This window comes from Pristiophorus japonicus, chromosome 17 (assembly GCF_044704955.1).
Source record: "Pristiophorus japonicus isolate sPriJap1 chromosome 17, sPriJap1.hap1, whole genome shotgun sequence".
In the NCBI taxonomy this organism is placed as follows: domain Eukaryota; kingdom Metazoa; phylum Chordata; class Chondrichthyes; family Pristiophoridae; genus Pristiophorus; species Pristiophorus japonicus.
This window is the reverse complement of record NC_091993.1, coordinates 82127218-82142635: the sequence shown is the minus strand read 5'-3', so window position 1 is coordinate 82142635 and position 15418 is coordinate 82127218. Positions and strand designations below refer to the sequence as shown.

At 42.8% G+C, this 15418-nt stretch overlaps 1 protein-coding gene across 2 annotated transcripts in view; it reads right to left on the bottom strand.

The window, feature by feature from the left end:
- The window catches only part of def6a (DEF6 guanine nucleotide exchange factor a), a 182749-nt gene extending 167959 nt beyond the window's left edge, over window positions 1-14790 (bottom strand). For both annotated transcript variants that reach the window (XM_070858896.1, XM_070858897.1), the window contains exon 1: window positions 14669-14790. In XM_070858896.1, the coding sequence (XP_070714997.1) occupies window positions 14669-14764 (96 nt within the window). In that variant the 5' untranslated portion in view covers window positions 14765-14790. The remainder of the gene's footprint in view (window positions 1-14668) is intronic.
- Window positions 14791-15418: the final 628 nt, after the last annotated feature.

Sequence of the window (15418 nt, the reverse complement as noted above, 5' to 3'; positions counted from 1 at the left end):
GTTCAGCAAATGAGCAGTTTTTTTCTTCTGTAGTCCGATAGCAGGAGTCCAGTCACCTCAGTACCAAAAGCAACACACACAGTCCATGCCTCTGAAGGAGATCTCGACAACACTTCTTTCACAAAGTTGATATTTGTAACTCCATTTTGAAATGATCCAAGCCTCATTTACAGCAGCTGTCAACAACGGAGTACAAAAGACACAATTACCTCAACAAATGTCGGTGCGAACCGCGATCAAGGAAAGGATTGTTCTGGGCTGGAGCTGCTCGGTGGTAAATGGTGGACACAGTCACTCACACACCCACACGTTTCATAGGTGCTATTGCTTTGATAGAAAAAAAAAATTTGAATTATACAACACCTTTCATGCCGTCAGGATGTCAAAAAGCGCTTCACAACCAACTCATTATTTTTAGAGTCATTGTTGCTATGTAGGAAATCTGGCATTTCACTGACTTTGGGACATGTATACATATTGTGGTCATCGGGTATTGTGCTGCACCCGGTAACTCTAGAAATTTGCAGGATATGCCATGGAATATTCTGTCTCGCCAAGTCCCGTCCTATTTGTAGGGAAGGATTCTGTTTAGAATCTTATGATACAGCACAGGAGGCCATTCTCCCCACCATGCTTGTGTCAGTTCTTTGAAAGAGCAAATGCAATGGGTGGGGCCCCTGTGGCAGTGTGGAACCACTTTTTTCATTTAAAAGTGACCACGAAGCTGCCGTGTTGCCAGAAAAACCCAACTGGTTCACTAATGTCCTTTAGAGAAGGAAACACATTGTCCTTAGCCAGTCTAGCCTGTCTGTGAGTAACTCCAGTCCCACACCAACCTGGTTTATTCATCATTGCCCTCCGAAGTGGCCCAACAAACCAGAGTTATACCAAACCACTACCCTCTGCGGTGTAACAACATGTGGACTGAGTTGTGTGTGGTTCCAGTCATTCTTTCAATGTATCAGACCAGGACCCCTATGAAATCTCCTTTTTACAGGCTGCATTGCTCAGTCTGTAAGATACAATTTTTATAGAACTATTAAATAAAGAACTTGCATTTATATAGCACCTTTTACAACCTCATGACATCCCAAAGCGCTTTACAGCCAATGAAGAACTTTTTAAAGAATAGTCACTGTTGTAATGCAAGAAATGGGGCAGCCAATTTGTCCACAGAAAAATCTCACAAACAGCAATGTGATAATGACCAGATAAATATTCTGGTCATTGGTTGGGGGATAAATATTCACCAGAAACTCGGCGAAAACTTCCCTGATCTTCTTCGAATAGCGCGGGAGATCTTTTACGTCCAGCCGACCTCTGTTTAACGTCACATCTGAAAGTATTCCCTCAGCCTAGATTTTGTCCCTCAAGTACAAGAGGAACCGCAGGTTCAGACATTTGGTGTATGTGCTTGGCTGAGGAGCCAATGGTGCAAAGCGACCATTTGTGGGATTATGACTGAACGCCTCTAAGTCAGAATCCCCCCCCTAAACGTACTGGAGTGGGACTTGAACCTATAACTTTCTAACTTAGAGGCGAGTGCATTACCACTGAGCCAAGGCTGACATACAATAATTTCAAGTTCTTATACCAGCCTAGCTAAATTTATAATGTTCAATTACTATTTTCCTTTCATATCAGTAGATAATCCTGCACTAAAAAGAGATATTTTCCCACCAAACCACATTGCCACCCATAAACAAATGACTTAAATCAAGCAAATTTTGTTATTTGCAAAAGAATTTCTTTCTCCTTATTTTTCTACCAGTTCCGCCCTGCACCCCCCTTCCACCCCCACCCCTCCAAAAGGTGTTGACACGTGCTAGATTACTGTTCCACACACACCAGTCACTCACCTGTACCGCATCTAGATGGCCATTGTGTGTGTGTGAGCCAAGAAAGGCAAGTATCAGCAGGCTATTTGACTGTGATGGTAACTGCGCTGAGCACCTTTCCAAACTCATTCAATGTTCACACTCACTTTTTCCAACAGAAGGCACTGGACCGCGATCAGGAGCAGGAAGTTTTTCCTTCCCAGCTCAGGGATGCTGAGGCAATTGTAGGACCCTGATTTATTTGTTGACCGAGATAAACTAACTTGGCGCGGAGCAGCTGGCTCGACCCTGGAACCTCCCTAGACTGTATAGCTTGGTGTTACACTAAGCTAGGCAATAGGGGAAGCTGTAACCCATTCAATTAAATGGCTGCTGTAGTCATAACCATGATAATGATGGAGATACTGCTGTATTTAAAAGTACACTTTCAGAAGATGTCACAACTTCTATGATATAATGGCATTGCTAATGACTTGCATCAATGTAGATCACAGTAAGTCTACCTGCTTTTGTTACTGTTTATTGATGGCCCATTCTTAGCTCCGAGATATATTATTTGCATTTGTGCTATTTTCATTCATAGTACAAACAAACAAAGAAAGCAAATTACTGCACATAATATTTATCCATGGGCAAATCTAACCCAGTAATATATAAATGGGTTCTAAGCTGTATTGTCTATTTAGAGTGCTGGAGAACATTAAACCATCAGCCCAGCGTCCAATCTTTTCAAAAGGTATTGCCAATCCAGAATCCAATTATTTTTTAAAAAGGTTAGTGTGAATGCCAGAGACACCTTACCCTGGCACTAAATGATGGTTTTTGACAAGCTAACTGTGGGCACAATTATGACCAAGCCCAATCCTTTCCCAGCCTAACATGTATCTTCCAGGAGATCTTGCTGGAGATTGACCATGAGCAGGGTGTCTGGTTGAATTTTCCCCTCCCTAGCTCGGGATGCCAAGGTCAACACCAGCACCCTTACTGCTGCCCCGTTTAACATTCTGGTCTGTCTTCCCCATCTGTATAGATCAGCATGGAACAAGCATTCTGGTCTGTCTTCCCCATCTGTATAGATTAGCACCAAATAAGACAGTGCAGTGATCCACTAGACTACCAGGGAAGCTCAGGAAGGTGTGGCAAGCAGAACCCAGAAAATCAATGCATCGTCCTCAACACAACAGCATCATATGCAAACAATACTATTTGGTTTATCATGTCATATGCCTGTAAACAAATGACATAAAAGAGTCATAAAATGTCTTTTCTTTTAAGATTTTAAGCCAATCATCCTTTGGATAAAATCTCTTTGGGATCAATGATTGGATTGACAAGAAAACTGACCTTTCTATTCCTCCATATCAAACTCCAATATCAACGATTTTAGGTCAAAACTTTAATTGTTTTCAAACCTTGCATCAAGAATCTGCATGTCAGAGGAAGAGGGACTGAAAATAATACCTGTTGTTTTCATCAAGCAGAGCGAAATGTTTAGTTCACTGGTTTGTCAGAATATGATTAGGGCTGTGATTTATGGCAAAAGGCCACTTGTTACTCAAATTTGCTTAAAAAAACAGCCAATTCACTGTTTAGGAATTTTCATGCAAAATTGTGGTATTTGCACAGTAAATCCCACAGCACATGCAAAGTAAAGAACATCACAGGGATTGTTGAGGCATGTTGCACTGTGCAAAATCTCTGACCTTAATTAAGATCAAAGTAATACTTCACATGACAACATACATAGACTGCTGCAATATAACTAATAGTGTGGTAGAATGTCCCAGAAGGTGAATGACAAAAAGAAATGCCCAATTTTCTCCCCTCATCTCTTGAAGGCACTGACTGACCAATGCTGCAGTACTGTTCCCCAGGCACTGACTGACCAATGCTGCAGTACTGTTCCCCTGGCACTGACTGACCAATGCTGCAGTACTGTTCCCCAGGCACTGACTGACCAATGCTGCAGTACTGTTCCCCAGGCACTGACTGACCAATGCTGCAGTACTGTTCCCCAGGCACTGACTGACCAATGCTGCAGTACTGTTCCCCAGGCACTGACTGACCAATGCTGCAGTACTGTTCCCCTGGCACTGACTGACAAATGCTGCAGTACTGTTACACAGTCACTGACTGACCTACAGTACCTCATGACTTGGACATTCTTCATGTATAAGTCTAGACATGTTCCTAAGTTGATACAAGTATCTGTTACAACTAGGACACACCAAATCTGCAGAGGGATATAGACAGGCTAAGTGAATAGGCAAAAATCTGGCAGATGGAATATAATGTGGGAAAATGTGAAGTTATCCACTTTGGCAGTAAAAATAAAAAAGAAAATTACAATTGAAATGGAGAAAAATTGTACAGTACAGAGGGACCTGGAAGTCCTTGTGCATGAAACACAAAAAGTTAGTATGCAAGTACAGCAAGTAATCAGGAACGCAAATGAAATGTTGGCCTTTATTGCAAGGGGGATACAGTATAAAAGCAGAGAAGGCTTGCTACAATTGTACAGGATATTGGTAAGGCCACACCTAGAATACTGCATACAGTTTTGGTCTCTGTATTTAAGGAAGGATATACTTGAATTGGAGGCTGTTCTAAGAAGGTTCACTATGTTGATTCCGGAGATGAGGGGGTTGACGTATGAAAATAGGTGAGTAGGTTGGGCCTATACACATTGGAGTTCAGAAAAATGAGAGATGATCTTATCAAAACATATAAGTTAATGAGGGGGCTCAAGAAGCTGGATGCAGAAAGGATATTTCCACTAATAGGGGAAACTAAAACTAGGGGGCATAGTCTTAGAATAAGGGGCTGCCCATTTAAAACTGAGATGAGGAGGAATTTCTTCTAACAGAGGATTGTAAATCTGGAATTCTCTGCCCCAGAGTGCTGTGGAGGCTGGGTCATTGAATATTTTTAAGGCGGAGATAGACAGATTTTTGAGCGATAAGGGAGTTAAGGGTTATGGGGAGCGGGCAGGGAAGTGGAACTAAGTCCATGATCAGATCAGCCATGATCTTATTAAATGGCATAGCAGACTCGATGGGCCGATTGACCTAATCCTGCTATAACTATGGCTGGGTGGTAGGGAGAGGGAACAGAGCATGATTGGGGGAAATCAGAGAGGAAGCTCTTTTCTCGGTTTGTTTTACACCAATTTCTATGTGCCGGCACATTCTACTGAAATCATGAGGAAATTTTGGAGTAAATTGCCAAGTAAGGTAGATTGGTGTGGAAACTACCGTGAAATTTAGATCAGGCAAATTCCAGCCCAATGTCTGTCAATTACTACCTCCCTCACATCAAACACTGTGTACCTTCAAATTACAACATAGAATCATGTTAATCTTACATTTTCTGTTCTCACTCATTAATCAAAAATAACATCTATAATATACTGAAAGTCTTGGGTAACGTGTACACCTCCCATGTCATCTTACTTCCTATTGCAATCTGCCCTATTGCACCAGAGGGAGAATTATTGTTATAAAATGGCGTGTCCTTTGGCCTACTAGTTTATGCAATAAATTCTCAGAACTCTTAACTGTTCAGCTTAACCATTCCATCTCAATTTTATGTCATTTTACACTGGCTCTACTCAATGCTATTTTCTTAGTTTAAGCACTGTCCAATTTTTTTTAAGACAGGGAAACCACAATCACTTTGACAGTTTTCAGTACTTTGAGAAACACGGTGTTAACAGAAAAGTTTTGACAGTCGACATTTATTGCATATTAATCTGACTTCATTTCAAGCAGTGCTGCCAAATCAGTGAACTTATTATCATACTGAATAAATACTATGGGCCTGGCTTTATCGGGATCGGTGAAAGCTGGGCTTTCAGCGGTAATCTGATGGAGAGAGGGAAAATTAGATTGGTTTGGGTAAGGCGGGGAGGTGATACCATACTTCCCCAGAAACATTCAGCGAATTATTACTAGCAGCCACTGCCATTATCCCACCTCAACTTCATTAAAATATTTCAGAAATTAATCACTCATTACATATTTTTTTTAATTCAATATTGTATTTAGTTAGATTGATTAAAAGGTGAGAAACCCTGCGTGTAAAACATGCCTTTTGAGGACTTGTGCAGAATCTAGTTGAAGCAGGTGTGTCATGAGATATTTGAGAAGTATTCGCATTAGTTTGGTACTTGGAACATTTAATACAGTAATTTCATCACTAATTTGGCAAGCAATTAAAAAAAAAATACAAGTTTAATTATAACACTTTTGCTACTGGACCAGGGTGGCCATATTGCCTGCCGGTGGTTGAGCACATTGCAGCTGCACATTCCTGTGCATGTGACCCAGTTCTCAGGCACCATGTGATAAACTGACAGATACACCCTGTGTTTGCCTTTGCTTCCAACACCTTTTCAACCAAGCTCAATATAAACTTCTAGAACCGTATCTCATCTACTTCCTGGGAACGCTATAATCCCCTGGTCTAAACACAGACTACAAGAACCTCAGACCGTAGATGTCTACCCAATTTTCCTGTCTGTTTCTCTCATATCCCTCCCACTTTGCAGTGGTCTTCACCCCCGCTTTGTCTTTCGTTAGCTAATAAATCCAGGCCGACACTCCAGTGCAGTGCTGAGGGAGTGCTGCACTGTCAGAGGTGCCGTCTTTCAGATGAGACATTAAACCGACGCCCCGTTTGCTCTCTCAGGTGGATGTGGCACTATTTCGAAGAAAAGCAGGGGAGTTATCACCGGTGTCCTGGCCAATATTTATCCCTCAATCAACATAACAAAAACAGATTATCTGGTCATTATCGCATTGCTGTTTGTGGGAGCTTGCTGTGTGCAAATTGGCTGCCGCATTTCCCACATTACGTCATTGGCTGTAAAGTGCTTTGAGACGTCCGGTGGTTGTGAAAGGCGCTATATAAATGCAAGTCTTTTTTCTTTTTACTGTTTTGCTGAGCCGTTTTCATACTGTGAAGTTCTTTAATATCTTTACTTGGCGTAGATTAATTTTTGTATATCTTCCATCACGTCTTTCCAGAAAGTACCTGTTTGCAGGTTATTAAACCCATTCACTGCCTCTTTGTGATACGAGTTTACAAACCTTTGCCTCTTGACATTCATGTGGGCTTGTCTGCGTCCCCTGATGCCTCCATCTCCGTCGTTCATTTTGTTCAGGCCTATCTTACAGCATCCAGTTCTGACAAAGGATCTACATGCAAAAAAGGTTAACCCATTTTCTTTCTTTTTGTAACTGCTGACAGATTAGCTGGATTAGCTTCCGGAATTTTCTGTTTTCATTTCAGCTTTTCAACATGTAGTTTTCCTCCTTTCATCTCCGCTACGCTCCCAGTCCTGCCCATCACTGCAGGGGAGCTGGTGGGGGGGGGGCAGAACTTGGAATTTTGGATGGATTTGAATAAAACCCAGAATTATTTAAAATAATTGAGGGCACATTAGACTATCATTTAACACACACAATTTCAACTTCTGTAGCATCTAAGAATTTGATCATTAAAATTGCCCAACTGCAAGCCAAGCTACAATAGTCACTAACAATATCCCACAACAAATGTTAGTAAAACGGAGGCGAAAGCTAGGAGCATGAAATTCCAGGAAAACCTTCAAAATCCACTGTCAGTACTAGATTTCACTCAGTTATGATCTCCTTTCTAAAGCGATTTGATTTAATATCTGATGGACTACCCTTTTAAAGTACCAGGTGGTCTGATGAACGACCCCTTTAAGTTTCCATTAGGAAAGAACGAATCCTTTTCACTTTGGAACTGTCCCCAGTTAAGCCATGCACAGCAGGTGGTGGCAGGTTCGATTCTGTGCCGAGTTGCGTGTCATTAGCCAGGACAGCAATTTGGATGCTGCAACTGGCCATGGCACCCCTGAGCTCCAGAGAGGGCAACAGTTCCCACTCCTCATTGCTTAACAGAGTGATCCCTTGTATGTGTCATCAGGTGGCAATTGGTTCAATATTGGCCGTGACGCCCTTCTTGGTCAAATAGCCTGCCAACATTCACTGCCTAGGCCCATGCATGAAGAATGTGCTTTCGACAACATGATAGAGAACTAGATGTGGCCATGAAACTGTACAACAACTGGATCCTTCAGTAAAGGAGGGGAGTATACTGGAGGGGAAAAAAATAATTTCACTAGCATTAGTATGTGGAGCTCTGCCTATATCTTTAAGTGCATATGTACAAAGCTCCATTTTACTTGAGTACACCAGTGGAATTCACTGCTGCCCACTCACAATACTCTCAAAGCAGGTAATGGTGTCAAACCTGCAGTATGACTAGAGTGTAATTCTGCAACCCCTATACTGAGACATTTTCCTGTCAAAATACAAATATAATTCTCTGAACAATAATGAATAGTTTGCCAAACATCCCACTGAGTGTTTTCCATAGCCCTTAACGCACAGGGAACCATTGAATGTCAAGAATTGGTGAGAATAGAAACAAACAAAATGCTCGTGGTAATTTCCTGACTCTGTTTGTTCAACATCCAGTACTGGATGAGCAGAATTAAATATTGAGAAGGCCGAAGTCATGGTCTTCGGTCCCCACCACAAAGTCCGTTCCCTAGCCACCGACTCCATCCCTCTCCCTGGCCATTGTCTCAGGCTGAACCAGACCACTCACAATCTTGGCATCCTATTTGACCAAGCTGAGTTTCCGACCACATACCCTCTCCATCATCCAGACTGCCTACTTCTACCTCCTTAACATCGCCCGACTCCGCCCCTGCCTCAGCTCACCTGCTACTGAAACCCTCATCCATGCCTTTGTTACCACTACTTCTGGCTGACCTCCCAACTTGCACCCTCCATAAACTTGAGCTCATCCTCTGCTGCCCATATCCTAACTCGCACCAAGTCCCGTTCCCCCCCATCATCCCTGTGCTCGCTGACCTATATTAACTCCCAGTCCGGCAATGCCTCTATTTTAAAATTCACATCTTTGTTTTCAAATTCCACCATGGCCTCGTCCCTCCCTATCTCTGTAACCTCCTCCAGCCCTACAACCCTCCGAGATCTCTGCGCTCCCCCATTTCTGGTCTCGGGCGCGTCCCTGATTTTCAGTGCTCCACCATTGGTGGCCATGCTTTCAACTGCCTAGGCCCTAAGCTCTGGAATTCCCTCCATAAACCTCTCCGCCTCTCCAGTTCTCTCCCCTCCTTTAAGATGCCATCTAAAACCTACCTCTACGACCAAGCTTTTGGTCACCTGCCCTAAAATCCCATTATGTGGTTCGATGTCAAATTTTGTTTGTTAATGCTTCTGTGAAGCACCTTGAGACTGCCATCAGTCAGAAGATTACCCAACATATCGACAAGCTGTATGAGCAGCAGTCCTTGATGAAGCTAGTCTCTGTCAGCTTCATTGATACCTCCTACAGACCTTGAACTGGTTCACCAGCAATCAATACTATGGTATTGTTGCAGCTCCAGGCTGCTCCCACTGCTAATATTGTACATCGTGTGTAGAGGTAGAAATGTACTCTTTAAATATTACATTCAAGAGATTTGTAAGTATTACAGAAACAGTGATACAGACAGATGAATCTTTCACAGGAATCTTTTCAAGCCTCCCTAAAATTAAATGGCATTGCTGGATAAGGAGATGGGGGAAAAATAATCAGGCTGGGTCCTCACTCCTGAATACTATCGACTGACCCCCTACTTGAAAATGCATGTGGGTGAACTTCAGATGAGGACAAGATTGAGCTTGACTGAAGTCTTAATGAGACTGAAAAGTCTACTAACTCTCATTATCTGGGATTACACAAGAACAATAGCCAATTGGAACATACTAACAGGAGTAGGCCATTCAGCCCCTTGAGCCTGTTCCGCCATTCAATCATATCATGGCTGATCTGCACCTCAACTCTATTTACCTGTCTTTGCCCCATATCCCTCGATATCCTTACCTAATAAAAATCTCTCGATCTCAGCAGTGAAAATTCAATTGACCCAGAACCCACATCCTTTTGCAGGCGAGATCTCCAGATTTTCACTACCATTTATGTGAAAAAGTGCTTTCTGAGGTCATTCCTAAGCTCAAAATGTTTGTGGGATTGTTCGGTAAGGTACCAGAGGAGCCCACAGAACTAAACCTCATAACAAGAGTCAGCATTTCCAGGAATGCTGGGGGAGAAAATGGGGGGTATGGGGGTAACGGAAGATCATGGGCCTTTCTACATGCGGTTATGACCAACGTTACCTCGAAGCTCCGCGGACCAGGGCTGGCTTCTTAAAATTTGAAATTTTACACATGGGAGAAACTCTTAATGTAGTTCCTTCTGAACAGTTCAATCTTGAAAACAGGTACTAATGAACTACCTCCCAATAGCACTTATGAAAGGCAAAATCTTTTGGGTCTTTACACCATCATTCGGAGCAATGTAATAACACTAGAAAGACATATTTATAGAGTTCCTGATCACAGATTTCAGCAACATCTCAAAACGCTTCACATACAAATGAAGTTCAGTGACTGTTGTCTATGTAGGCAAACTACACCTTACAAAATGCACGCAGCATTCGAAATAAAGTAAATGAGTTGACGGCACAAATCATGACAAATGGGTATGATTTGGTGGCCATTACAGAAACATGGTTGCAAGGTGGCCAAGATTGGGAATTAAACATACAGGGGTATCTTAACGATTCAGAAAGATAGGCAAGAAGGGAAAGGAGGTGGGGTAGCTCTGTTAATAAAGGATGATATCAGGGCAGTTGTGAGGGATGATATTGGCTCCAATGAACAAAATGTTGAATCATTGTGGGTGGAGATTAGAGATAGTAAGGGGGAAAAGTCACTGGTCGGCGTAGTTTATAGGCCCCCAAATAATAACTTCATGGTGGGGCGGGCAATAATCAGGGGAATAATGGAGGCATGTGAAAAAGGAACGACAGTAGTCATGGGAGATTTTAACCTACATATCGATTGGTCAAATCAAATCGCAGGGGGTAGCCTGGAGGAGGAATTCATAGAATGCATACGGGACTGTTTCTTAGAACAGTATGTAACAGAGCCTACAAGGGAGCAAGCCATCTTGGATCTGGTCCTGTGTCATGAGACAGGAAAAATAAACGATCTCCTCGTAAAAGATCCTCTCAGAATGAGTGATCACAATATGGTTGAATTTGTAATACAGATTGAGGATGAGGAAGTTGTATCAGAAACGAGGGTACTATGCTTAAACAAAGGGGACTACAGTGGGATGAGGACAGAGTTGGCTAAAGTAGACTGGAAACAAGGACTAAACGGTGGCACAATTGAGAAACAGTGGAGGACTTTTAAGGAGCTCTTTCATAGTGCGCAAAAAAAAAATATTCCAGTGAAAAAGAAGGGCGGCAAGAGAAGTGATAACCAGCCGTGGATAACCAAGGAAATAAAGGAGAGTATCAAATTAAAAACCAATGCGTATAAGGTGGCCAAGGTTAGTGGGAAACTAGAAGATTGGGAAAATTTTAAACGACAGCAAAGAATGACTAAGAAAGCAATAAAGAAAGGAAAGATAGATTACAAAAGTAAACTGGCGCAAAACATAAAAACAGATAGTAAAAGCTTTTACCGATATATAAAACGGAAGAGAGTGACTAAAGTAAATGTTGGTCCCTTAGAAGATGAGAAGGGAGATTTAATAATGGGAAATGTGGAAATGGCTGAGACCTTAAACAATTATTTTGCTTCCGTCTTCACAATGGAAGACACAAAAACAATGCCAAAATTTGCAGGCCACAGGAATGTGGGAAGGGAGGACCTTGAGACAATCACTATCACTAGGGGAGTAGTGCTGGACAGGCTAATGGGACTGAAGGTAGACAAGTCCCCTGGTCCTGATGAAATACATCCCAGGGTATTAAAAGAGATGGCTGAAGTTATAGCATTCGTTATAATCTACCAAAATTCTCTGGACTCTGGGGAGGTACCAGCGGATTGGAGAGCAGCTAATGTAATGCCTCTGTTTTAAAAAGGGGGCAGGCAAAAGGAGGTAACTATAGGCCGGTTAGTTTAACATCTGTAGTGGGGAAAATGCTTGAAACTATCATTAAGGAAGAAATAGCGGGACATCTGGATAGGAATAGTGCAATCAAGCAGACGCAGCATGGATTCATGAAAGGGAAATCATGTTTAACTAACTTACTGGAATTCTTTGAGGATATAACGAGCATGGTGGATAGAGATGTACCGATGGATGTGGTGTATTTAGATTTCCAAAAGGCATTCGATAAGGTGCCACACAAAAGGTTATTACAGAAGATAAAGGTACGCGGAGTCAGAGGAAATGTATTAGCATGGATAGAGAATTGGCTGGCGAACAGAAAGCAGAGAGTCGGGATAAATGGGTCCTTTTCCGGTTGGAAATCAGTGGTTAGTGGTGTGCCACAGGGATCAGTGCTGGGACCACAACTGTTTACAATATACATCGATGACCTAGAAGAGGGGACAGAGTGTAGTGCAACAAAATTTGCAGATGACACTAAGATTAGTGGGAAAGCGGGTTGTGTAGAGGACTCAGAGAGACTGCAAGGAGATTTGGATAGGTTAAGCGAATGGGCTAAGGTTTGGTAGATGGAATACAATGTCGGAAAGTGTGAGGTCATCCATCTTGGGGAAAAAAACAGTAAAAGGGAATATTATTTGAATGGGGAGAAATTACAACATGCTGTGGTGCAAAGGGACCTGGGGGTCCTTGTGCATGAATCCCAAAAGGTTAGTTTGCAGGTGCAGCAGGTAATCAGAAAAGCAAATGGAATATTGGTCTTCATTGCGAAAGGGATGGAGTACAAAAGCAGGGAGGTCTTGCTGCAACTGTATAAGGTATTGGTAAGCCCGCACCTGGAGTACTGCGTGCAGTTTTGGTCACCTTACTTAAGGAAGGATATACTAGTTTTGGAAGGGGTACAGAGACGATTCACTAGGCTGATTCCAGAAATGAGGGGGTTACCTTATGATGATAGATTGAGTAGACTGGGTCTTTACTCCTTGGAGTTCAGAAGGATGAGGGGTGATCTTATAGAAACATTTAAAATCATGAAAGGGATAGACAAGATAGAGGCAGAGAGGTTGTTTCCATTGGTGGGGGAGACTAGAACTAGGGGGCACAGCCTCAAAATACGGAGGAGCCAATTTAAAACCGAGTTGAGAAAAAATTTCTTCTCCCAGAGGGTTGTGAATCTGTGGAATTCTCTGCCCAAGGAAGCAGTTGAGGCTAGCTCATTGAATGTTTTCAAGTCAAAGATAGATAGATTTTTAACCAATAAGGGAATTAAGGGTTACGGGGAGAGGGCGGGTAAGTGGAGCTGAGTCCACGACCAGATCAGCCATGATCTTATTGAATGGCGGGGCAGGCTCGAGGGGCTAGATGGCCTACTCCTGTTCCTAATTCTTATGTTCTTATGTAAAACACCCTGGTATAATACAGCTTTAACTGTAACACACAGCTAAACAGAGAAGCTGCAAACAGTATCATCTATTTTATAAAGATCCCCTTACATAGCTGGTGAAGTACTAATTTTCTGATTGCTATTTCCACTGCCGATTAGTCAGAATCAAACTACGTTTGAAATGTCACTTTCTTCTCAGACTGCAAAAAACATGCAAATTGAGCTCCTTCCACAAATCTTCAGGAAGTTATTAACAATTGTTCATGCGCCCCACAGACAGTTCTATCTTTCTGATCATGTATGTATATTCTTCTGAGCCAATCGGGCTGTGGGCTGCACCAGCACCAACAGGACTTCCTCTGCACTACCCTCTCATCTATTTTTAAACTTTAAAAAGTGGCTTAGCATTCAGAGGCTATTGAAAAAGCATATCAGCTTTGATAACATTAATCTTTCAAATGTTGTTCCGCATGTAGTTTAAACCTGTACACAATGAAACTGTCAAGATCCACTTTTTGCTGATAAAATGATCAAGTGCCCAATAAAATGAATGTAACTAAACATATTAAGAGGCCAATGTTCTCCATCAGCATATACAAAGGATGTCAAAACGTCAGCTGTATCTTTTATCTCACGCTGTCACTTTCCAACAACCCGCTTTTGATCTCACATGCTGCATTAACGTTTTAGGCCACCCAGTTACAGTTACATATCAGTGTAATGTATCAGTGAAATGTATATGGTAACTGGTATATGATCAGGTAAATCTTTGCACTATTCACACATGATTATGGGATATTAATTTTAAAGAACCCGTGAGTCACGATTGCTTCTGCACTGCAGAAAAATTCTAACCACTTCTGTGTCGATGCTGCCGTGTATTTCCTGTGTGCGCGTCTCTTGCACATATGAACATATGTGGCAGTGGCAAATTTACATTTCGAGACTTTTCATATAAAATGGTCCCGGTTTGAGCCTAAACTTGACCACTTTATGCCTGTAGAAGTCACAAGTGACATATTTACTGCACTGGAGCCAAGGCAAGTCTGTGGCTTAAAACACACACACACAGGGAAGAGCTGCTTTACTTTGTCCAGAACACTAAACATAAATACTAATCCATCAATAACAATAAAACACAGAGCAATCGGACACGTTTACAGTTTAAAACAACAGCCCTCACACCCTCTGCACACTGTAGACGTGTTGAATGACTTCCTGCCACTTAAACTGCAATGGAAAGGTGCTGAGAGTAAGATTTAAAACACACACACACACACAAATACATAAACACAAAGGTATCCAGCAGTCGGGTTGTTGCTGATTGAGTTGATAGAGTGTCATATCCCCAGCACCTCCCTCCCCGAGCGCCCGCTACAAGGCTCCGAGTTTGATAGAGTTGCTGGCCGGGGTGACAGAGCGCCGGGCGCTTTACCTTCAGCTGCGATTTGGAGACTTTGCCACTTTTCTCCACGTCCAGCGCTGTGAACGCGTACCAGATGGACTTCAGCAGCTCGCTCCGCAACTCCATCGCTGCACCGACTGCGGGAGGGAGGCGCGGGCACGGCACGGGGGCGAGCCCAACCTGACGTCAGCGTCCCCGGGACCGCGCTCACTGCCAGGCTCAGGCGCGCGCCCGCCACCCACCTCCAGCCAAGGCTCAAAGGCAGACTGTAACTCTCTCTGTGCCACTCCCACTGCCCAGTCCACTCAGCTGCAGACTTTCCAGCTCACACACACACAGTTACCCGCCCTCTCTCTCTATATATACATATATATATGCACACTGATTGCTGGTATATTTAGCATCAATCAGAAGGACCAAAAACAAAAGACTTCTATTTACACACCAAAGCAATTATCACTGTGCATGCTGAAAATGCCCAATAAAAACAGAAAATGCGGCAAACACTCAGCAGGTCAGCAAATTTCCGAGACATGACCTTTCATCGAATTTCCATTTCATCATCATTACAGCCAGTCCCGAAATCAAGGAAGACTTGCTTCCACTCTAAAAGTGAGTTCTCAGGTGGCTGTACAGTCCAATATAGGAATTAGTCTCTGTTATAGGTGGGACAGACAGTTGTTGAAGGAAAGGGTGGGTGGGAAGTTTGGTTTGTTGCACGCTCTTCCACTGCCTGCGTTTTGTTTCTGCTAGCTCTCGGCGATGAGACACGAGATGCTC